Source organism: Scheffersomyces xylosifermentans (genome assembly GCF_036884685.1).
Source record: "Scheffersomyces xylosifermentans strain CBS 12540 chromosome Unknown RJT20scaffold_8, whole genome shotgun sequence".
NCBI lineage: Eukaryota > Fungi > Ascomycota > Pichiomycetes > Serinales > Debaryomycetaceae > Scheffersomyces > Scheffersomyces xylosifermentans.
In genome coordinates, this window is record NW_027042946.1 from 491,851 (window position 1) to 514,687 (window position 22,837).

At 41.9% G+C, this 22,837-nt stretch overlaps 10 protein-coding genes across 10 annotated transcripts; 5 read left to right on the forward strand and 5 right to left on the reverse strand. All coding sequences in view use genetic code 12, as the record gives it.

Annotated features, from left to right (window-relative positions):
• The first annotated feature begins 32 nt into the window (after positions 1 to 32).
• Positions 33 to 1,764, forward strand: RIO2 (protein kinase). Its single transcript, XM_064921022.1, has one exon. The coding sequence runs from the start codon at positions 98 to 100 to the stop codon at positions 1,424 to 1,426; it is 1,329 nt and encodes a 442-aa protein (XP_064771877.1). The 5' UTR covers positions 33 to 97; the 3' UTR covers positions 1,427 to 1,764.
• On the reverse strand, positions 1,657 to 3,585 carry SSB1 (Hsp70 family ATPase; the record flags this gene model as incomplete). Its single annotated transcript, XM_064918658.1, has 1 exon — positions 1,657 to 3,585. Exon 1 carries the CDS (start codon positions 3,496 to 3,498, stop codon positions 1,657 to 1,659), a length of 1,842 nt encoding a protein of 613 aa, XP_064771878.1. The 5' UTR covers positions 3,499 to 3,585.
• Positions 3,586 to 4,453: 868 nt separating this feature from the next.
• RJT20DRAFT_131219 (KH domain-containing protein) lies at positions 4,454 to 5,875 on the reverse strand. Its single transcript, XM_064917958.1, has one exon. The coding sequence runs from the start codon at positions 5,599 to 5,601 to the stop codon at positions 4,516 to 4,518; it is 1,086 nt and encodes a 361-aa protein (XP_064771879.1). The 5' UTR covers positions 5,602 to 5,875; the 3' UTR covers positions 4,454 to 4,515.
• A 1,227-nt stretch (positions 5,876 to 7,102) lies between these two features.
• Positions 7,103 to 7,788, forward strand: RJT20DRAFT_3784 (uncharacterized protein; the record flags this gene model as incomplete). Its single annotated transcript, XM_064919913.1, has 2 exons — positions 7,103 to 7,127; positions 7,355 to 7,788. 2 exons carry the CDS (start codon positions 7,103 to 7,105, stop codon positions 7,786 to 7,788), a joined length of 459 nt encoding a protein of 152 aa, XP_064771880.1.
• A 253-nt stretch (positions 7,789 to 8,041) lies between these two features.
• PTP1 (tyrosine protein phosphatase) lies at positions 8,042 to 9,163 on the reverse strand (the record flags this gene model as incomplete). The annotated part of the gene is made up of 2 exons (XM_064915633.1): positions 8,042 to 8,753; positions 8,895 to 9,163. The coding sequence occupies 2 exons, from the start codon at positions 9,161 to 9,163 to the stop codon at positions 8,042 to 8,044; spliced, it is 981 nt and encodes a 326-aa protein (XP_064771881.1).
• A 2,311-nt stretch (positions 9,164 to 11,474) lies between these two features.
• On the forward strand, positions 11,475 to 12,122 carry VPS21 (Rab family GTPase; the record flags this gene model as incomplete). Its single annotated transcript, XM_064918882.1, has 1 exon — positions 11,475 to 12,122. One exon carries the CDS (start codon positions 11,475 to 11,477, stop codon positions 12,120 to 12,122), a length of 648 nt encoding a protein of 215 aa, XP_064771882.1.
• A 920-nt stretch (positions 12,123 to 13,042) lies between these two features.
• On the forward strand, positions 13,043 to 14,522 carry RJT20DRAFT_63350 (uncharacterized protein). Its single transcript, XM_064921023.1, has one exon. The coding sequence runs from the start codon at positions 13,314 to 13,316 to the stop codon at positions 14,235 to 14,237; it is 924 nt and encodes a 307-aa protein (XP_064771883.1). The 5' UTR covers positions 13,043 to 13,313; the 3' UTR covers positions 14,238 to 14,522.
• Positions 14,523 to 15,214: 692 nt separating this feature from the next.
• RJT20DRAFT_63359 (malate synthase) lies at positions 15,215 to 17,077 on the forward strand. Its single transcript, XM_064921024.1, has one exon. It carries the CDS (start codon positions 15,330 to 15,332, stop codon positions 17,025 to 17,027), a length of 1,698 nt encoding a protein of 565 aa, XP_064771884.1. The 5' UTR covers positions 15,215 to 15,329; the 3' UTR covers positions 17,028 to 17,077.
• Positions 17,078 to 18,518, reverse strand: RJT20DRAFT_63360 (S-adenosylmethionine-dependent methyltransferase). Its single transcript, XM_064921025.1, has one exon. The coding sequence runs from the start codon at positions 18,313 to 18,315 to the stop codon at positions 17,128 to 17,130; it is 1,188 nt and encodes a 395-aa protein (XP_064771885.1). The 5' UTR covers positions 18,316 to 18,518; the 3' UTR covers positions 17,078 to 17,127.
• A 654-nt stretch (positions 18,519 to 19,172) lies between these two features.
• On the reverse strand, positions 19,173 to 21,956 carry FGR32 (Fgr32p; the record flags this gene model as incomplete). The annotated part of the gene is made up of 3 exons (XM_064915945.1): positions 19,173 to 20,533; positions 20,678 to 21,282; positions 21,352 to 21,956. 3 exons carry the CDS (start codon positions 21,954 to 21,956, stop codon positions 19,440 to 19,442), a joined length of 2,304 nt encoding a protein of 767 aa, XP_064771886.1. The 3' UTR covers positions 19,173 to 19,439.
• Between the last annotated feature and the right edge of the window lie 881 nt (positions 21,957 to 22,837).

A 22,837-nucleotide genomic window follows, 5' to 3' on the forward strand; every position in this document is an offset into this window, starting at 1 on the left:
TGACTTTAATGGTTTTTATATGATGAAAGAAGAAGACAAGAAGAGGTCAGTTGAAGGACAAGTGATTGGTGATAGTAATATATAGGAGACGGTAAAGATGAAGCTCGATACGTCGCATATGAGGTATCTTACCTCGGACGATTTTAAAGTACTTCAAGCGGTGGAAATTGGGTCCAGAAACCATGAATTGGTGCCTACTGAGATGATCCATTCGATGGGAGGAATGAAATCTCCTTCTGGAACGAATAGGGCTATTGGAGACTTGGCCAAGTTGAAATTGATCTCGAGGTTACGTAATGCCAAGTACGACGGTTTCAGATTGACATACAACGGATACGACTATTTGGCCCTCAAATCCATGCTCAATAGAAATACAGTCTATTCTGTGGGATCCCAAATAGGTGTTGGTAAAGAATCGGATATCTACTCCGTCAGCGACCCTAAAGGTGCCCAAAAGGTGTTGAAAATCCACAGATTGGGTAGGACATCGTTTAAGACGGTTAAAAATAACCGTGACTACTTGAGAAATAACCAGTCCTCGGGCTGGATGTACCTTTCTCGGTTAGCTGCAAATAAAGAATATGAGTTCATGGAGATTTTGCATAAAAATGACTTTGCTGTCCCAATTCCATATGACTATTCAAGACATTGCGTGTTGATGGAATGGATCAGGGGTATTCCAATGAAGCAGTTGCGTAAACATAATGACTACAAGAGATTGTACTCTGATTTAATGAACTTTATCGTCAAGTTGGCCAACCATGGATTAATCCATTGTGATTTTAACGAGTTTAACATTATAATAAGAGACAAGGAAGACGCGGCCAAGCACGAGTTTGATTTCGTTGTCATTGATTTCCCCCAGTGTGTCTCTATTGAACACACGGATGCTAAACAATACTTTGACAGAGATGTGGAGGGTATCCGTGCATTCTTCGAGAAGAAGTTCAGATACAAACCAAGTCATGATCCTACTATGTTTGACACCGAAGGTTACGGAGAAGGATACAAGTATGCTTACCCAAATTTCAACCGTGATGTCAATAGAATCAAGAGCTTGGACGTCGAGGTCAAGGCATCGGGATATGCCAAGAAGATGACGGGAGTGAGAGAAGACAAGGACTTGGAGAAGGCCGTGATGAAAATGAGAATCAACGATCCTAATGAAGACGAAGAGGACGATGGACTTTCCGATTTTAGTGCTGAGGATGTAGAAGATGACGAGGACGATGATGACGATGAGGATGAGGAAGAAGATATTAATGATGTATTTGCCAGCGATGATGAAGAGAAAGATCTCGAGGAAGAGAATGAAAGAATAATAGACGCTTTATCCAGCGGAGGAAAGAAGTTAAAGATGGATAAGTTGGGTAACTATATTATAGACGAGGACGATGATGAGGATGAAGAGGAGGAAACCAAATAAACTACAGGTTTATAAATAGATAACAGTCATTAGCATTTATTAATTCATGTATAGTAAGCATTCAAACAAAAGGATAATAATCCTATATCTTCAATAATAGTGTTGACATATCATGATCATTAAACAATATCAATTACAACCTCTCAAAAGCTAAAGTTATTTATTGGGACCCAGGAAGAATAATAAACAAGAATGAAAATATACAGAAGATTATTAATATTTAGTTACACTTAACGGGTGGACATACCTTTGGTGACGGCACGCTTCAAGGCCAATTCGGCCTTTCTGAAATCGTCGGCGGAAGCGTCTTCGATTTCAAGGGTTTGCAAAGCATCAGACAAGGCAGTCTCGATTCTGTCCTTGGCGGATTTCTTCAACTTAGCAGAAAGAACTGGGTCGGTGACGGTGGACTCAACGGAGGCAACGTAAGCTTCCAACTTCTGCTTGTGCTCGTGTCTCTTGGCGAAAGCGTCGTCAGAGGACTTGAACTTCTCAGCATCCTCAATCATCTTCTCGATTTCGTCAGAAGACAATCTACCGATGGAGTTAGAGATGGTGATGTTAGCGGAACGACCAGTGGACTTCTCGACGGCGGTGACCTTCAAGATACCGTTGGCGTCGACTTCGAAGATAGCTTCCAAGACTGGCTCACCGGCTTGCATTGGTGGGATGTTCTTCAAGTCGAACTCACCCAACAAGGTGTTCTCGGAACAGTTGACACGCTCACCCTGGTAAACTGGGAATTGAACGGTGGTTTGGTGGTCAGCAACGGTGGTGAAAGTTCTTCTCTTGATGGTTGGGACGGTGGTGTTTCTTGGGACGACTGGAGCGAAAACGTTACCTTGCATGGCAACACCCAAAGACAATGGGATGACATCCAACAACAACAAGTCCTTGGTGTCCTCGGAGGTGGATTGACCGGTCAAGATAGCACCTTGGACGGCGGCACCGTAAGCAACAGCCTCATCTGGGTTGATAGACTTCTCTAATTGCTTACCGTCGAAGAAGTCGGACAACAACTTCTGGACCTTTGGAATTCTGGTGGAACCACCAACAAGGACAACCTCGTCAACAGCGGACTTGGCGATCTTAGCGTCCTTCAAGACTTGCTCAACTGGGTCCAAGGTGGACTTGAAGAGAGCAGAGTTAATGTCTTCGAATCTAGCTCTGGTGATGTTAGCAGAGAAGTCTTCACCGTCGAACAAGGAGTCGATCTCAACGGTGGTTTGGGTACCAGAGGAAAGGGATCTCTTAGCACGCTCACAGGCAGTTCTCAATCTTCTGAGGGCTCTGGCATCCTCGGAGATGTCCAAACCGGTCTTCTTTTGGAACTCCTTCTTGAAGTGTTCCAACAAGTTGGTGTCGAAATCTTGACCACCCAAGTGAGTGTCACCAGCAGTGGCCTTGACAGTGAAAACACCTCCAGTGATGTTCAACAAAGAAACGTCGAAAGTTCCTCCACCCAAGTCGAAGATAAGAACGTGTCTCTCCTTCTCGGACTTACCAGCACCAAGACCGTAAGCAATGGCGGCGGCGGTTGGCTCGTTAATGATTCTCAAGACGTTCAAACCGGCAATGGCACCAGCATCCTTGGTGGCTTGTCTTTGAGCGTCGTTGAAGTAAGCTGGGACGGTGACGACAGCCTTCTCGACCTTCTTACCGATCTTGGCCTCAGCAATTTCCTTCATCTTGGTCAAAACCATGGAGGAGATCTCTTGAGGGGAGAAAGTCTTGGTTTCCTCGAGGTATTCGACTTCGATTTGAGGGTTTCCGTTGGAGTCAATGACCTTGAATGGCCAAGACTTGATGTCCTTTTGAACGGATTCATCATCGAAGGCACGACCGATCAAACGCTTAGCGTCGAAAACAGTGTTCTTTGGGTTCAAAGCGGCCTGGTTCTTGGCAGCATCACCAATTAATCTTTCTTCGTTAGTGAAAGCGACGAAGGATGGGGTAACTCTGTTACCTTGTTCGTTGGCAATGATTTCAACTGCAGAGTCGAATGTAGCAACACATGAGTAGGTAGTACCTAAATCGATACCGATAGCACCTTGGAAAACACCGTCAGCCATTTTTGTAGTTATAGTTGGGATGAAAGATTAATTGGAAAGAAAGAAGTGTGCCAACTGAAAATTATATATCTGCCTCTGGAAACCTGAAAAACTTGAAAAAAAATTTTCACCCATTGGGCCTCTTCTCACAGAAATTTTTCAGGCATAACTAAAAACGTTTTGGGAAAGAGGTTATGTGGGTAAATGTAGGACTGGGCTGAGGATTACGCTGGCGGAGGTGGTAGTGGGTTACCCGGTTTTTGCAGCAATGGCGGTGGAGGAGGAGGGTGATGGTGGTGTTGAGAGAAGCAGTTGTTGTTCTGAAGTGGGTAGTAGAGTATTGAAATGTGTGGTACGTGTTGTGGGTAGTAATAGACAGTGAGAATGGTTGGTACGTGTTGTGCCTGTAATGTGAAGAAGAGTCGCATAGATGCCATGTAAACGGTGGTTGAATAAGGAGTCGACGCTGAAATTGTGACATGGTGATGTACAAATAATAGTGGGCACGCAAGGGGTCGGTGGTGATTGGTAAGCGGTAGTAACGCGTAGTGCTGGTAGATGGAATGAAAGGAGCTTCGAAGTAAGAAAAGGGCTTGCTAGAGACTCACAAGTTCTGAAGAAGGGGGTACTAGCATCATATATTCTCCCATATTCTTGAATTCCACTTCAATTGAGGTCCTCTGAAGGCCTGAATGCTTTGCAATGATTCGTGCCCCAAGAACTCCCATTTAATGCGCTTTTAGCATCCGGTCGCACTAACCGTCATCGGTGCAAATTATAGAAATTTACAGCCGGGAGCTGTGGCTGCGGAGTCGGATCGTGAAGATCCAAAAGATTATCATGGTAGCGATACGAGAGATGGAATAGAACTGCGAGTCAGGAGATTCTCCAGTTGCTATGTGGACAGGGAATCTTATCAATTTATGGAAGATCTGTGTAGTTCAGATCCTCGTTCTTACTTCTTGCACAAGTCATCTTTTTGCATCTGTTTCTTGTCTCTCCCTAATCGTCACTCTTTTTAGGACGTCTGATCTCCCCTTACATGAACTTAGAGTCTCCTTGTCGATAAACAACCACGTAGTGTTCCATTGTAGCAAGGGCATCTTCCACATTGGCCTTATAACCAGTAATAGTTATGGTCTGAGAGGTTTCCCTCCTCGATAACGACCCCAAGAGTCCACCCTCTTTGTCAGTGTTGACTGGTAACACTTTGATGCAACAACCACTCATCTCACGAATACTATTAAGTCTTCTCCCATTCAACCCAATTAAGCAACTCACCTCTCGTTGCTTAAGCTTCAATTGAGCTGAGATTTTCTTGGGGCCCACTTTACGGAATTTGCGTTTCTCGTCCACGAAGTATGGTTCCTCATTCTCTTTATTGTCGTCGAAAGCTGCAATGGTTTCGCCTTGCTGGATGTCTTCCATATCATCAAGATCGCTGGTTGTAGGATATTTTTGAGCTGTAATAAGTGGCATTGAAAGTAGAGGACTGGTGGTATGCGACCATATTAAAGGTTTCTTGTCCATCTTACTTGTCAAAAGAACCTTTAGAAAGGCAGGTTCGTTCGTGATCCCTTTGCATCTGTAGATCATATGAGTATCTTCATGGCGAGTGTCTTGTTGGGTAGTCCAACTGCGAAGCCTATGAACCAAGTCTAAATCTCCAGTGACATCTATGTAGTTGTCTAACCGCATACAGCATTGTGTGATTATATACATTATGTGGCATAGTACTGATTGGTCTGCTAAGACGTCTATTTGCCAAGTCTGTGAAGCCATGTACTTCTCACACATCATCAACGCAGTTGTACCATAGCAGTCAGCTATGGCGTCTTCTTGGATGTTTCTGGTCTGCAAATGGTGGGTTCTCCAGAGTGATATCAAGATATCTACCATGGTTTGTTTTTGAACCCTAATCTTCGTCGTGGTGTTGGCTTCTCTCTGTGGTGGTATTGACGTCTCTTCCAAAGGGTCTTTACTGAATGGATCGCATCCTATTCCCGTGATTTCATACAATAAACCAGATTCATTTTCGATCTGCTCCACGATATTATCAACCAGCAAGCTTGGTTGTCTGTCAGTGCCATCCTCATTCACCATTCTCTTCGGATATCTTCCCATATTATCCAGTACTTCCACCCACCTATTGTTATATGTTGTTATCTATGGTGAGTAGTACGCGATTGGTATTTTTTTGCAGCACTTTTTACGCATTGGGAAAAGACGGCGGTGAATGAAAAACAGGGGCGAGATGTGAGTGTATGAAGAAAAACAAAGGAAAATAGATGTTGGAACACCGGAACTGTGAAGGAGTGAAAGAGTAGAAGAGTGAAAGAGTAGAAGAGTGAAAGAGTAGAAGAGTGAAAGAGTAGAAGAGTGAAAGAGAAGAAGAGTGGAGGAGTAGGAGAGTGGAGGAGTGAAAAGTTAGTGGTGAAAAGTTAGTGGTGAAGTTACGGACGCTGTTTGAGGTGATAACTTTGTAGTAGATGATTAGCTGAGTTTATGTCCGTCTGTTTGTATTTAAGAACTTATATGTGTGCGGGTACTGTTCAGTGTAAGATGTGCATTGTGGCATTGGTGATTGGTAGCTACATGAACAGTGCTTGAATGTGGTGAGACTATACATATACTATGTATAAACATCTACTATGTATAAACATCTACTATGTATAAAAATCTTCTATTTCTAACCATACCAAGTATTACTTTCATGTGTCTCTGCTCAGCGTAAATTGTAACAAGTACAAGTATGAATAATAAGATTCGTATTAATAACTGGATTCCCAACTACAAACATGTAATGGAGTATTTTTAATAGCTCAGCTAAGAACACAAGCTTTCATTTTGAGAGAAAGTGCCTTTCAGTAACTAAATTTTGTTAAAAAGTTAATCTTCTAAAGGTGCCTTGTCATGAAAAATGGAGGTTCCTACAAATAGTCCTATTTAGTTATCTCTCCTAAGAGAGTTAATTCTCACCAAGAGAATCTATGGTGACTTTTAGCATTTGGCAGTCATCTGGGATCTTGACTATGCGGCGAGAAAGACAGGCAGTATCACGGTGTGGCTCCATCATTCTAAGCAGAACGTGTGTCCTTATCAAGAAATTTGTTATGAGAAAGCATTCAAGTTTTCTACTTAACTCCTGATAGTATGAGAAAGCAGTCAACTTTCCTACTTAACTGTTGATAGTGTATTCCACAGATCCTCTTGTGTAGAGAAGGTATTGGTTACCCCTACTGTGAAATACAGGAAAAGCAGAAGGTTGATTTTTTGCAGCAATCGCTGTGCAGGAGAGGTATACAAAACAAGTTTGAACTAATGCATTTACACTAAACTGCAAATTGACTTCATCCACAGAGCGGTTGATAACACCTACGACACAATTGACTACACAATTAGCTATTTACAAATTCGCTCTTAAAGAAACTTTCTGTTACCATTTTTCCATTAAGTTAGAGTTAAAAATCATCACAGAGTCTACTGTTTCTTGATATTCGATCATAGCGCTTGGTGGGCTATTAAGTCCATTGAAGGTAATTAATACCATTTCAAACATACCAAAGTTAAAAATGCTGGAACTAACAGCCTATCGCGATACTAGATCATTCTTAGGTGCTTCATCATGCACATCTTAAGAGGCCATCAAGGTCTTTGGAGGATGCAGAGGCAAACAACTAGCCGCCGTTTGACATAGGTATTATGTCGTGTACACTCAGTACAGATTTGGTCCAACGGCCGATTGCACATTAAATTCTTTGAAATAAATGATCCAACAACAAAAAAGGATGGTATCACTCTCAAATCTGCAATTCCAGGATTCTTCTACAAGAGTGAAGAAGATCTCATCAGTACTTAAAAGAGTTTGGGTATCTAGAGGATTACATTACTGTTTACGTAGGAACTCACAACGCTGGTTTCAACCAGGAACTATATTATGACAAATTCTTTACCGAGCTTGAATTCAACAGGAAGATCAAGGAGTCGCCATATGCCGCTAACTTCCCAACACTTTTTGCGAGTGGTTTCTGGAATGATTTACCTGATCGTCGCATGCTTATTTATGAAAATCTTGGTAAAAAATTGCCAGTAAAGAAGTGTGAAATCGATGAAGTCTATGAAACCATCAAGGAAAGGCTCCAAGAGCTTCATCTGTTAGGTATCATCCATTGTAAGGTGGGTCTTCCTAATATCCATGTATCTCAAACAGGGAAAGCTTCGTTAGTTGGGCTAGGGAATTCGTGTTTTTCAAATGACGCCGAATTGCAAAACTTAGACTTTGAAAATCTCGCATATTGCCTTGATGCATAATGGGATAAACTAGACACGAAGAACCGATAATACTGATGATCAAAAAGATAAGTATAATTGTTGATCGAACAGGGGAACTAGTAACTTATTGCTATCAGAAACCATATGTAATACGTCGCCAAGTGCAGCACTTTCCAGTTCTGATAATATAAAACGCTAACACTACACTTCCCATATCATAGTAGAATTAATTATTAATTGGCTCATATACTCTATAACCGAGTCGTTGAATCTGTATAGTTACATTGTAAGGTTACTGGAACCTATCCTTATAAAGGCCTTTGGCTGAATCGTAAAGAAAACCGAACTGGTATGCCGTCTGGACCATCATCATTCTCTTCTCTCTCATTTGCAAAACAGTTTGGAATATTGGGTCATATACAACATCGTACTCCTTGCTAGCCTTTGCCTTCTCGCATAATTTGATGAATTTGTCAAAATCCTTAAACAAGTGGTCGATGGCTATGAAAGTTCCCGTACGGCCAACTCCAGCCGAACAATGGACAATAGGCGTAGGAGCATTCACTGCCAATTTTCTAATGGCATTGATTTCTTCCGATAAATAAAGCAAAGGGTACAAGGAAGGCGGCACTCTGGCATCGGCCCACTTGTAATAATAGAAGTGATAAACCTTCTTCGTTTTCGTTGGTGATACCAATTCCATTTCAGTCAATAGGAAGTCTCCAACGTCGTCATACGACTCTTTGATATAGTTGACTTGCAACTCCGGGATATCAATGGAATCCTTCTTATTGCTGTGGGATAAATCCAAAGTGGGATTCTCTTTGTCGGGCCAATACTTGTCGCATTTAATCATTCCACTCTCAGTCAACGGAGTTACCATTACTATCAAGACCACATCGTTATTCTGTTTCTCTGACTCATTGTAAGCCATACTCCAGAACTGGTTTACTGTGTTTTCCAATGGTCCTTGAGCAGCGATGTACTCGTTAAAAGATTCCTCCCTAGAGTCGTCTTTGTCGCTCTCTTTGTCGCTATCATTACTTTTGGACTGCGGTATTTCCTGAGATTTAAGTTCAGCTTCAATTTCCACTTCATCTGAGTCTGCCAGTTCGCTTTCTGATGACTCCTCTAGGGTTGGGTACAGTAACCGCACGTAAGATGCATTTATATAGTCTGATGCTCCATCTCCTACGACGGGCAATCTCACACGAGAGCTATTATATGGAAACACGTTTGCATATCTGTTTCTTGAAGCATTTCTTTTGTCTGTGCCATCGTTCACGGCCCAATCCGACTCACCAGGATGCCTGAGACCCTGTTTAATCCGAGCTGCCTCTAACTCGTTAATCTGATGGAAGTTTTCCTTCTGCAGAGCCAAGGGTAATCGCAAGAACTGCGGCGTCACCGTCATTTTTTTAAAGAGTGTGTTGATTGAGAACTGAATCTTCTGGAGAATTATGGAATACAGAGGAAACAGGTTCACTCGGCTCAACGTCGCTAGATACACCGAATCTAGTTTGGTGTGAGCGTTTTCTATGGTATTGAATATTGTGGTAGATAGATTTGAGGGGGGTGCAATAGCGAGGATGGAATCAAGCTCGGACAAAAAAAGCGGCTCGGAAATCCAGATACTGGCTATTGGTGCAGAACGACAAGTGCATTCAAGATGTTTCCTTTCAATTATATGGGGATTCGTGGTCCTTATAACTGGCTTATACTAAATCTATGTGATCACTAATTAGCACCTGGGGGAGTGCGTATAAACACATCCTTAAAAATGGTTTGATATGGGGTTGGGTCACATTACTTGACAATGGCACCATTGTCATCCTACGGGATGGATGGGAGAGAGGTGAAGAAGGAGAGAGGTGAAGAAGGAGAGAGATGTAGTAAAGAGAAGAGGTATGATTGAAGAAAGTGGAAGAGACATCTTTTGGGAGCTAGAGCGAAGGATAGTTCGGAATGAGTGAAATATATAAATATACGTATATATTATTATATTATATTATATTCCATATATAATGAGACTTGGAAGAGTTTGTGTGGATGTGTGACTTCGGTGTTGTATATTCTTTATGATAATTTATCATTCGGTAATAGTTTAACATTCCGTTAGGTGATTTCGTTGTCTATGGATGCCCATGGCTCAGATGAGATGCCTCAGTATAAGTGTTCCTGTGTGGAGGGAAACTATACGAGAGTGGAGCAATTCTGATGGGGGAATAATCACAGGGAGAAACCGGATAAAGAAAGGATAAGGAAAGCAGTATGGTTAAGAAAATGACAGAATAGGAAGAATTGGCAGGGAAGTGGCGAGTAAAAAGAAAAAAAATCCAAAAGGAGAATAACAAGTCACTTGAAAATGGTTGAAGCGTAGTTCCAATTGGCTGCGAGACACCAAAAACGTCTAAGTATTCAGGCTTAGCCGGATGTTGGAGAATTTAGGTGAAAAAGAACAATTATTTAGAGTTTAAGCCTCCGAGTTCGGTGCTGATTGGAAGAAACTCAGAAACCAAGAGGTGATCGGTTCACTGGGACAAAAATCGTGTGGAGCAACGATTTACCAGTATCCAAGTAATGCTGCACCCACGTAAAGTTGTATATTGAGCCTGGTAATAAATATAATCATGTGCTTACCTATTGAGAACTAGTGAAACATAGAACCTCTTATGGCGCCGTCGCTCCGCCATCTCCGCCAATTGCCTCTGTTTACTCAAATGTGCATACTGTGCACCAATACCCCAGACGGTGGACTTCCTTACAACCTCACTCGCATGTCAGGGCTTATCGGGTCGTTGGGTTTTGCAATCATTGAACGGTTTTTCGCGTGTGCAGCAATCGAATTGGGAAGGATTCTCATGTATTTTTGTAGTAGTGTTTGATGTAGTAGGTTACAGAGAAGATGAGGCAAGGGTTGGATATAATCGAAGGGGAGTTGTATATATTATGTATATGTATATAGATATCTATATATATATATACATATATACATATTTATAATATTATTGCATTTTCATTCCATTACTTTTAATTAATGTTCCAATTGCCCTAACTATCCCAATTGTCCCAAATGACATCATTCTCATCATTGTCATCATTCTCATCTCATATTCATCTCTTCAGTTTTTAGTGCCATACATAAACCCAAACATCACACATAAGACTACTACTACGATATCTCTACTCTGAACTCAATCAAGTCCGATTATTTTCCTCACCTCTGCCAAATACTCGCTTCATTGCCAATTCGCTCCCACTTCACTCCCACTTAACTCCCTCACATTGGTTAGTTAACTCCCCCAATACATTCACAATATCGTAGCTAACTCACTCATCATCCTCACTCATCCTCCTCACTCCATTCATATCAACTGTTCCATCGTTTATCCATCACATGACACACAGCGCTACCACACATCCTCTCGATTTGCCCTCCCCCCAAACGTCGTGTCCCGCCCCATTCTACCAACCCTTCCAAAGATAAAACCGATCATCAAAAAAGGAGGTTATACACACCCCTTTTGGTGTAGTCAAGCACTGATAACGTGTAGTTAGGTCTAGTAACATACAAATTAGACCGTATTAAATCGATCCAAAGATTTCCGTGTTGGATAAAAGTTCACTTAGAGAAACATTCCATTGCTCTCTATCATTGCCGCCGCATTAGTTGTTGTAATACTAAGAAGCCGTCTTTCTGTAACACAGCCGTTGCCATCAAAGAAATGAGTTTCCCCAATCCCGCCACCTCCGTCAAATTGGTGCTTCTCGGTGAAGCAGCCGTCGGGAAGTCATCTCTAGTATTGAGATTCGTGTCCAACGACTTCCAGGAAAACAAAGAACCCACAATCGGTGCTGCCTTTTTGACCCAAAAGTGTACCATTGGAGAGCGTACCATCAAATACGAGATCTGGGACACAGCTGGCCAAGAAAGATTTGCCCTGTTGGCTCCTATGTACTACAGAAACGCCCAGGCCGCCATAGTGGTCTACGATATCACCAAGCCAGCATCTTTCATCAAAGCCAGACACTGGGTCAAAGAATTACACGAACAAGCATCAAAGGACATTACCATCGCGTTGGTGGGTAACAAGTACGATTTGGTGGAAGATGACAATGAAGAAGATGGATTGAGAAAGGTTAGTGTTGAAGAAGGAAAGGGTTTGGCCGAGGAGGAAGGCCTTTTGTTCTTTGAAACATCAGCCAAGACGTCGTATAACGTAAACGACGTTTTCATCGGCATAGGCAGCAAAATTCCAGAGACTAATGCTGGCAATGGAGCTGCTCCGGCGGACCAGACTGGTGGAGAAGGAAGAATTGATTTGACGTCCAACTCAGTCGCAGCCAATAGGGCTGGTGAATGTGCATGTTAAGAAAGTCGTTTTTATATGACGATTGAGTTGATTCGGTAAGCAGTCAATCGTTCTCAATCCGATTCTTTAGACATTTAGTCGTTAGTCCGTTGGGACCTCACCTTCATTTCATAGCATCGTCGGCAGCAGCGGTCACGATAATAAGCCGGAATTTGGCCTGAACGTTGTTGCACGCACATTATCTTTATACAAGTTGCTCCTAGTTTAGTTCCTGGTTTTATATATAGTTCATTTTGTTAATGTCAATTAGTGTTTTAGCACGATCTCTGAATCTTTCCTTTTAGGGTAATACAAGAAATAGCAAGAAATGGGACATGTAAGAAATAGTAAGAGGTGACAGTGAGGGAGGAGCCAAGTAACAGGCAATAGAAAGTAGTAACAAGTAGTGAGGTGAACTATACGAAATTCCAAGAAAGGAGAGAAGATTTAGTGAAAACTATCGAGACGCAGTAGGTATGCTTGATTCAGTGAATAAGAGATGGTAATTAAGCCCAAAATGCCCAAAATAAGCGAGAAAGATGAATAGACTTTATTAGTGCTGGTATTTCTAACGTATTATCAGAGGAATCTTACAATTACTGATACTTCAGTAGTAGTAGTACTACTACTACCACTCCACTCAAAGAAGAATAAAGTTAACAACTACTAGCCCTTTCTTAACTACTAGTACTCTATTCTTCAGCCAATTAAGGCTAAACCAAGATACCACATCAAAGAAAAGAAGAGTCCAATTTTTCATATGACTCCTGTTCTTTCATTTATATAAGTACGACCATTCACTATCAACTTCAACTTCAAACTCCAAACTCCAATTTTCTATTCTCACCCACTCAACTCTCTATTTCAATATCACTTCCCCTTCTACCTCAACTTCAACCTTCTCTCATCTTCACCTAACTCTTAACCTCGTAATGCCACAGTCCATCAACTCTCTTCTTCTCTCCAGCTTTCGGAAATAACGTCATTTCTCCGCGGAAAAATTCTGATAGCAAAGTTATGACATAATGAAAAATCGAGAGTTTTTCAGATTGTCTTTTTACGACAGGAGTGATAATTGGAGAGTATCTTACAATTGACAAGTAACTGTAGGTTAGAGTAACTAAGAATCACGGTAAGTGTAAGTAGCTGTAGTTTTAGTAATTTTGTCATCTTTTTTTGTGATCTTTTATAGGAGTAGTGTTAATTCAAACAATGCCTGTCACCAAATTGAGAGTGGCATACATCCCAGAGCATTTTTCAACCCCATTGTTCTTCGCCGAACAACAGGGTTACTACAAGAGCTATGGATTGGAAATTGAATGGGTCAAGGTCATTGAGGGCTCGGGACGTCTTATTAAGTTGTTGAATGAGAACGAAGTCGACATTGCAATCGGATTGACTGAGGCTTTTGTCGCTGACATCGCCAAGGGAAACGATTCTTACAAATTGATTGACACCTACGTGAAGTCTCCTTTATTATGGGCTATCAGCACGGGATCCAAGCGTGGTGAATTAACTACTGCTGAGCAATTGCAAGGAAAATCCATTGGAGTCTCTAGAATCGGCTCTGGTTCTTACGTTATGAGCTTCGTGTTGGCTCACCACTTGAAGTTTAACAAGCCTTTCTCGTCGTTCCCTATCTTATCCAACTTCAAGAACTTGCGTGATTCTGTTAACCAGAAGTTTGACAGCGACAACGAGTTACAAAACAGCGATGCTTTCATGTGGGAATACTTCACTTCAAAGAAATACTACGACAACAAAGAGATTAAGCAAATTGGAGAGATTTACACTCCTTGGCCATCATGGGTCATAAACGTCACCAACAAGGCCTTGACTGCCAACAAACAGGCTATCAAGGATTTCATTACCAGCGTCAACCAGGGTGTGGCTTACTACAACAAGAACGTCGATGAAGCCGTAGAGTACATCGGAACCAACTTGGACTACTCCAAGGAGGATGCCAGAGAATGGTCCAAGACCGTTAAGTTCAACGACCAATTAGGAGAAGCAGAGCTCGATTGGGAGTCCGTGGTCACCAAAACCAGTGAAATTTTGAAGTTAGCAGGAGTGTTGTCCGATGAGGACACTGTTATCAGCCAACGTTTACAAGAAGGTGTCGTCAAAAAGTTGTAGAGTCACAAAAAAGCTTACCTTTTACCCACAGTTGACTCATAATGCCTGCGGTCCGATGCTACATTTATAGAAAATATGAAACCTATGGATTTTAAGTAACAAAATCGTATTCTGTAGACAAGAAGCCAACAAGACAACCAAAAATGCACGATGATTCCGTCTATCCTATTCCGTACTTTCTTGCTTTGTAACTTTATCCAGTGTCGAAAACCCAGTCGCAACCCGGAGTCATCCGCCGTTTCTGTGAATCATCTTTGGTGTTATCGAACAATCCACGAGTCTTCCACTGATACCCATCCACTAGATAACCGATGACATCACCCGGTGCAGAACACTATTCCGCGGCTTTTCCTACCCTAACTAGAAGAGTGCTTCGGACTACGGACTTTCGCTGTGGTCCCAAACTCTCCCAGATTTTGACTTCGGTACCCTCGTTCCTTCGGCCCCGATGACTACTCCCAAACCCAAACATCAGGCAATCTTTTCCTATCTTTAGCCACCAGCACAAAACTCCGAGATCTTCTTATAATAACTGTTCGGACCGCGAAGTGTTCCGTTTTGGGCTGCTTATCACCGGAGTGGATTGCCGCAAAAAATGACCAGAGTTAAAAAGTCGAGAGTGTCTTTTTTTGACTCTGACCCTTGGAACCTTGCAACTGGTAGGTTAGTATTTCTGGGACGGTTCCGGAGAAAGAGCAAGATGGGATGATATGATACGATATGGGAGTGGAATGGGGGGGGGGGGGGGGGGGGCTTGGCGGGCAGTAGTAGAAGGTGGCGGTGGTATTTGGTTGGTTGCGGTTGGTATATCTTGGATGGCCATATAGCCTGGAGCCGTTATATGGCAGTTATGTCATCTTAGTTGCAGGATGAGCTTATCTTGGTTATTATCTGCCAGTAATGGCGGTCACGACGACGGAGCCAGTTCGGAGTTGGTCTGAAATGCATGGTGAGTCGGGCTGAGGATGGGTTGTTTTGTGGAGAAGTTGTAAATCGGATATAAATATGGCTATTCCCACGTTAGAAGGTGGTACTGGCTTTGGTTTAGAAGAACCATCTTAGCATTATTTATACAAATAGAAGTAAACCACAATGACCATTCAGTCCAAGCCAATTTATTCCCCATTAGAGGGCGTACAGATATTAGCCCCAGTTTCTCGTTTTGCAGAATACGAACCTTCTACTACTACTCAAGCAGACATTCTCACGAAGTCGGCTTTATCATTCGTGGTGCTTCTCCACCGTACATTCAACTCCACAAGAAAACAACTATTAGAGAACCGTCAAGTTGTTCAACAGCAACTCGATAACGGCATTCCACTTGATTTCTTGAAGGATGAGACTATGGTCAAAGTCAGAGAAGATCCAACTTGGCAAGGTGCTTTCCCAGGACCTGGTTTAGCTGATAGAAGAACCGAAATCACTGGCCCTCCAGAGCGTAAGATGATCGTGAATGCTCTTAACACTCCTGTGAAGACCTATATGAGTGACTTCGAGGACAGTTCTTCCCCCACTTGGGGCAATTTAATTAACGGACAAGTCAACTTATACGATGCTATTAGACATCAAATCGATTTTGTGAACAAGGAAAACGGAAAACTTTACAAGGTTATCGACTCTCATGATAGGGAAATCCCAACACTTCTTGTTCGCCCAAGAGGTTGGCATATGGTAGAGAAGCATGTGTTGGTGGACGGAGAACCTATTAGTGGTTCCATTTTTGATTTCGGATTATACTTCTTCCACAACGCACAAGAGTTGATCCACCAAGGTAGGGGCCCATACTTCTACTTGCCAAAGATGGAGCACCATCTCGAGGCTAAGCTCTGGAACGATATCTTCAACGTTTCCCAAGATTTGTTGAAAATTCCTCGTGGAACCATTAGAGCAACAGTCTTAATTGAAACCTTGCCAGCAGCTTATCAAATGGAAGAGATCATTTTCCAATTAAGAAACCACTCGGCAGGGTTGAACTGTGGAAGATGGGACTATATCTTCTCGACTATCAAGAGATTAAGAAATGACCCTACCAAATTATTGCCTGATCGTGGTCAAGTCACCATGACAGTTCCGTTCATGAAAGCATACTGTGAACGTCTAATCAACATTTGTCACCGTAGACAAGTTCATGCTATGGGTGGAATGGCAGCACAGATCCCAATAAAGAATGACGAAGCTGCTAACCAAGCAGCTATTACCAAGGTCCACAACGACAAGTTGAGAGAGGTCACAATGCATTATGATGGAACTTGGGTAGCACATCCAGGTTTAGCTCCTCTTGCTAACGAAGTGTTCGACAAGCATATGCCAACTCCTAACCAAATACATATTGTACCTGAAGAGAACGTTACTGCTTCGGACTTGTCTAACACTACTATCCAGGGAGGCCAGATTACCAGTCAAGGAATCAGAGAGAACATGTTTATTGCCTTGTGCTACATCGAATCCTGGATCAGAGGATTAGGATGTGTGCCAATAAACAACTTAATGGAAGATGCTGCTACTGCCGAGGTTTCCCGTTTACAATTACATTCATGGGTCTTGCATCAAGCCGACTTGGTTGACATCAACTCTAAGGTTACACCTGAGTTAATGAGAACTATCTTACAGGAGGAAGTTGACAAATTGGTGAAGCAGTTTGGATCAAAGAACCACAAATTCGAACAAGCTGCAAGTTACCTCGAGCCAGAGATCACAGGAGAATCTTTGTCCGAGTTTATCACCACTTTAATCTATGACGCAGTCGTGGTTACTGGAGAACCAATCGACTTAGACAGTTTGAAGGACTAACTTTTCATTATAGTTCTATTCATATCATTCCAATAGCGATTTAAATTCAAAGTCATAATTATTAATATATCATACTTTTCATACATGAAGATGCCTTCTTTTATACCTTTCGACATACCCAGTACTCACATTTATACACGAACGAACCCAAAGCTTTTATATCACCACAGTATGTGGATTCAATGTCTGATTCATGCTTTTCGAATTTGAAACCAACCTTTTCTATTAACTCAATTAAATCCTCTCTCGTCAACTCTAATCCCTTCATGATGGTTTGTACCTTGTGGCCATCTCTTGTAATGAATTTGGTGGAATAGTCGTCCTCAAAATGCCATAGCAATGGACCAAAGTTTATCCAGACGCCCCCAGTTTTCAAACAATAATGAATTGTTTTCAAATAGTCTATAACGTTGCTGGCTGTATCTATAAAGAAGCTTGTAACCAACACATCAAAATTCTCCTTGTTAGTACTTCTGAATTCGTTCGCCACAGCGTCTTGAGTGTAAGTATCTGATACTTCCAAGTTATCAGGACCGTATAAGTCTGTAAATGATCCTGCTGTCATTGACATCAAGTCTTCGTATGGAATATGTGGGTTCTTTGCTGACAACTCATGAATGAGAGTTGGGTTAAGATCGGGCATGGATACCGGCCTTATCTGGTTCAACCGTTTGACCACATGCGATGATTTACTTAAATAAGGGAATATCGAGTAACTATGAGCAAACTTACAGTGATTGAGGACGAAGTTTGACGTCAATAACATGTGATAGCTGAACTCATTTCCCTGGCACCAAAAGCCCTTCACTATCAATTCCATGACTAATCTTCCCAATCCACATCCTGGATTAAGAATTTTGATATTCTGACGAGTAGATTCATCTGGGTACATTTCCACCAACTCATTCACTATTTTATCGTACGATATAGCTCTTTCTTTCTTTCCGTCATCACTCCATTCTTTGGAGACTTGTAATAGCGTAGACCGTACCTTATCATATTCATTGTTGGTAGCAGGTTCCCAATCTGATGGGTTAGGCGAAACACCCCAATCCTGAGCAATATTCGTAGCCAAAGACTGGGTAAATTGCTGGTTCATGCCAATACACATAAGCATGTGTTCTGTGTGTTTTGGGTAGAACGGAACCAACTCCTTTTCTTCTTGTGATAACGAACCGTACTTGATTCTACGGGGTTTGATTAGCTGCTCAGTCTCCCAATTATGGTAATTATAAAACGCCAGCAACGTCGATGTCAACGCTTTGAATTCTTCAATATCTTCGCTCATGGTCTACAGTCTACCCAGCTACGTTACTTCGAAGAAAGACTTGTTGTACAAGTTGTTTCTAATCACTTATTCTACATCCATTGAAATGGAGGAAGTGATATTTCGATAATTTCACGTGACCCAGTGTATACAGGCTGATAGTTGCAAAAAAATGGAGGGAGGGGGAGTGGTATGAAATGGGTTGAAATGGGTTGAAATAGGGGTTTGGGCGTGGGATGGGAAATGTGGTTTGTAATTGGGGTTAAATATGGTAGACAATGGGTTGAATGTAGGTTGAAAGAGGGATGAAATTAGTTGAAATTTAGTTTAAAATATGGGTTATGGAATGGGCTAAGTGTGGGTTGAAAGCGGTTGCAAGTGAGATGAATATGTGAGAAATATGGGTTATGGAATGGTTAATATGAAAGAAAGATGGGAGAAATAAGGGCATGAAAGATGGAACTTCCCCCGATTAAGAGATATCCTGGGTAAACTTGGTTACTTTGGAGAAGCAGTTGATGGGTGCATTCATGATAAATATAGTAGATGTCACCAAGAGATGTCACCACGTTGGTTAAGAATTTGTGGGTTGCAGATGGGTTGCAGATGGGCTGAAAGTGGGTTAAGATAAGTTGAAAGTAGGCTGAAAATGGAATAATTAAATACATATCAAGTAATTCTGGAAAATATTGCCAAAACAATTGTCAGATAAAATTGGAGCACCATGGGTATATATACATATGGGTATATTCTTTATAGGATACATTATGGGACTGTTTGTCATGTGTTGAATACTGGGTTTCCTTTATTATTTACAGGTGTTCTATTTAAATAGTGAATTGAATATGATATGAAGAGATTTTTTATAGTTGGTATTTTTGCGTATGTGATGGCATATTCTTCAAGGGGTTACAGCTCTTAGTATATTGATGGTGTTTGAACATTTTAATTTACCAACTTGTACGGTAAATTGACTCCATAAGATCTGCTGCGATAGAATCGTTGAATATGAAAGTACTCCCCCACATAGAACTCCAGTCGAATGCAAATACAGCTTTCTATTTACTTAGGAATGGAGCTACATGTGCCAATATCAATAACATTACTGTATTAATGTATTATAGTTATGTACATACTATAGGAAGTTACATGGAATTCTCTTCCTTGAATGCATCCCATGACTTGTTGAGAATGATAAAGACTCCATTGCAGACCAATTCGGCCTCCTTGTCGCCTTTACATTGCGATGCTAGTTTGTCCGGGTGGATCGAGCTAATAACCTTCATGTACTGGATCTTGACCTGCTTATTCAACATTAATTCATTTGTGGTCAAATTACGCAATGCCGGATTCATATTAATTTTCTCAGGAATTACTTCTCCTAAGTTCGTCAATAGGGCACGTAAATTATTCTGTTTAGACTTGGCCCAGTTCTGGATTTGGGTGTCTATTCTATCCTTAACGAGTGGATCAATATCAGGTACTTCTGGTTTAGGAGCAACAGAAGAAGGTCTAGAAGGAGGAGCTGGTTTCGGTGCCGACGGTGGAGCACTCGTCTTAACTTTATGATTATCAGGATTAACTATTTTGTCAACTCTTCTTCTTCCATCCATAATCTTCTTATCCAAAACACCCAACTCTTTAATCAAAATTTGGTAGTGATCCAAACTCAGTTCGTACTTTTCCATGAGTTCCAAAACCTCAGCTTTGGTGATGATCAACTTAGTGTACCAGTACTTGACAGGTTTAGAATCAATTGTGAACTTGGAGTTAGGCACTTCTTCCTCAACAGAAATGAGCGGAAGAGCACTTTCTATGGCATCCAAACTCTGCTTTAATTGACCTACTAATTTGTACACAACTGCCAAATTAGAATAAATGATGACTCTAAGCTCATGCTTAGGAGAAAGCTTGTTCAAACAGATTAAATACGATTCGAGTGCAGTGCTGTAATTACCCGATTTGAACGCTACTTGAGCCGTTTCTTTTGCGGTTGTGTAGTCTACTTGTTCGAATTGGTTCAAAGGAGTAGAGTCACGCAAGGAAGAGCTAGGTCTAGAGTCACTCGAAGACGAAATACCCAACAAATCAACATTTTCTGGTTCTTTTTGTGGAGCAGGCTGTTGTTTCTTTACTGGGGCTCTAGGAGTAATTGGGGCACTGACAGGACTCCTTGAAGGCGTTGGAACTCTATTTATGGCCAGCTTTGTGTCTGCGAGTCTTTCTCTATTCTGTTCGACTCTGGTTGAAGGAATTGGTCTAGTGCTCTTGAGAGGGGATGAGTGTCTTGCAGAGCTTTGCTCTTCTCTATGGTTCCTGTTAAGAGGTCTTCCGAATTCATTGTCGTCCCAGGTCTCTGTGGCTCCGTTTGAGAGATCATTACTCCGTCTTGTTTGCAGTGATCCAGACATATGAAGAGCCTTGTTCTTAATGTTATCAAACCTGGTCTTCGCTCTCTCTCTGTCTCTTTCCTTTTGGGCTCTCATGAATCTCTCGATTTCCTCCTGATTAATGTTCTCACTATCCGAGCCATAATCTAACTCTTCTTCACCATGACCGTACTTCTTCTCTACAGCATCAGCTTTATATTTTTCCTGGTTTTTCATCCACTCTGGAATACTGGATGTTGACGAGTTCGCCGAAGAGCCTGAAAGTTGAAGCAGCTCGAGGTTCTTCATAACTGTTTGCTTGGACTTGTACAAAAGCTTATTTGCTGTTTTGAAAAAATCCAGAGACATATCGTTCAAGTTGTAGACCTCGCCTGGTCTGCCGCCGTTTGCATTTCTATGACTGGCTCCATGACTTGCACCCGGAGTGGATGTACGACTGTTAGGAGCAGAGCTTTTACTCATTATGTAATTTACACAAGCCTGAAGGTCAAGTCCCTGCTTCAGTATAGCTTCGTTTGCGTCTTCGATGGAAAACCCGATATCGACTAAACCTGCTAGCACGCTATCTTTCTTGCTTGTTGGAGACTCTGTCTGTATCCTCGGCGAAGGACGATGTGAAGGAGCTCTTGAGTTTGGAGCTGACGAATTTGATGGAGCAGGAGATGACGTGTTCAATGAATGACGTGGTACTCGTGGAGCCGGTTCAGGTTCTGGTTGTGCTATAGGTTGTCTACGAGGTTGCTGTGGTGGTGGTGGTTGGCTCACTGGGAAGGCATCAATGAAGTCGTCGTCTAAAAGTGACATTCCATTGGACAGCGTGGTCACAGATTGAGATTGCTGTTGTTTCTGAGGATGCTGGTTGGTAGAGATACCATTTTGGGGTTTTAACGGTGGTGATGCGTTGCTTGTGAAGATGTCGAACGGGTCGTTCACTGGTTTCGTGGGTTTTATCCCGTTCAAAGACGATGAACTTGAAGAACCCAACGACAGTGGTGTGGAGACATTCGATGGTGCCAAAGGCAGATAAGCACGAGATTGTGGTGGTTTTGTAGGGTTTAAAGCAGCAATAGGCGAGCCTGTTCGCGAGGAGGCACCCGAGAGAACGTCTATGTTCGACCAGGTGGAATTTGAAGCTCCAATTCCGGGCTTTTGTTGCTGTTGTTTTTGTCTTTCCAGCATTGACAAGTTGTTCACTTTGGCCGACGAGTTATTAGTCGATGTAGCCGACTGGAACAAGTCCGCAAAAGCGTCTTTTTTGGGGGGAGGAGCCATTGATGACGGGTGTATGCTGGTGCAGCAACCGGGGCAGAAAACAGCTTACCACACGAGAATGCTATGGAGAAACAGAAGGAAAGAAGTTGTGAAATAACCCACAGAATTCTTTATGTGATCTGAAAAATGTCTCGTTATGTGGGTGCTATGTGCAGAAGGTGATTGAGTGTATGGCGAGATGTATATATTGGTGGAGTATGGGTAAAGGGAGGATTAATTGGGGAAAATTGGTGAAATAAGTAAAGGGTGTTGTTTGGGGTGGGAGTAGGGTTTGGAGTTGATTTGGGGAGATTACATGGAAATTTGGTTTTTTTGAATGGGGGTTTGTGTTGATGGTGGTTGGCTTTTTGAGTGGGTAAAGGCAGAATGCGACATCAGCGTTGGAGGTGGGGATGGAAAGAGAGGGAGAGATATGAATTGGGTTGAAAAGTGTGAACTTATCTATAGGGCGAGAATCGGGGAATTCAGATAGAATAAAGTATCCTACTAATCTTTAGCATCCGTTGATGTTATTCCATAAAATGCTGATAATCACAGTAAAAGTAACTTGTGACTCCCAAAGGAATGCGACATTTGGGTGCAAAAGCCGTGGTTCCACTTGGGTGATAACGCATCGATTAGGGCAGTAATATCGCCATTATTTCAGTAAATATTAGATTCTATATTTCGTTTTCTTCATCTCATAGTTTATTTCTCACTCTAGAACTAGCTTTTCCATCCGAATTTCACCCCTATAATGTACCCATCTTTCCTAACTTTCCATAAACTGTTGCAAAAACCCTATGGAACCCCATAAAACCCGTACCGCAGTATATACATAAAGGAAATTCCAGAGAGGAGATACCCCGTAATGTAATTAATAACAAGTAAACAACCAGAAC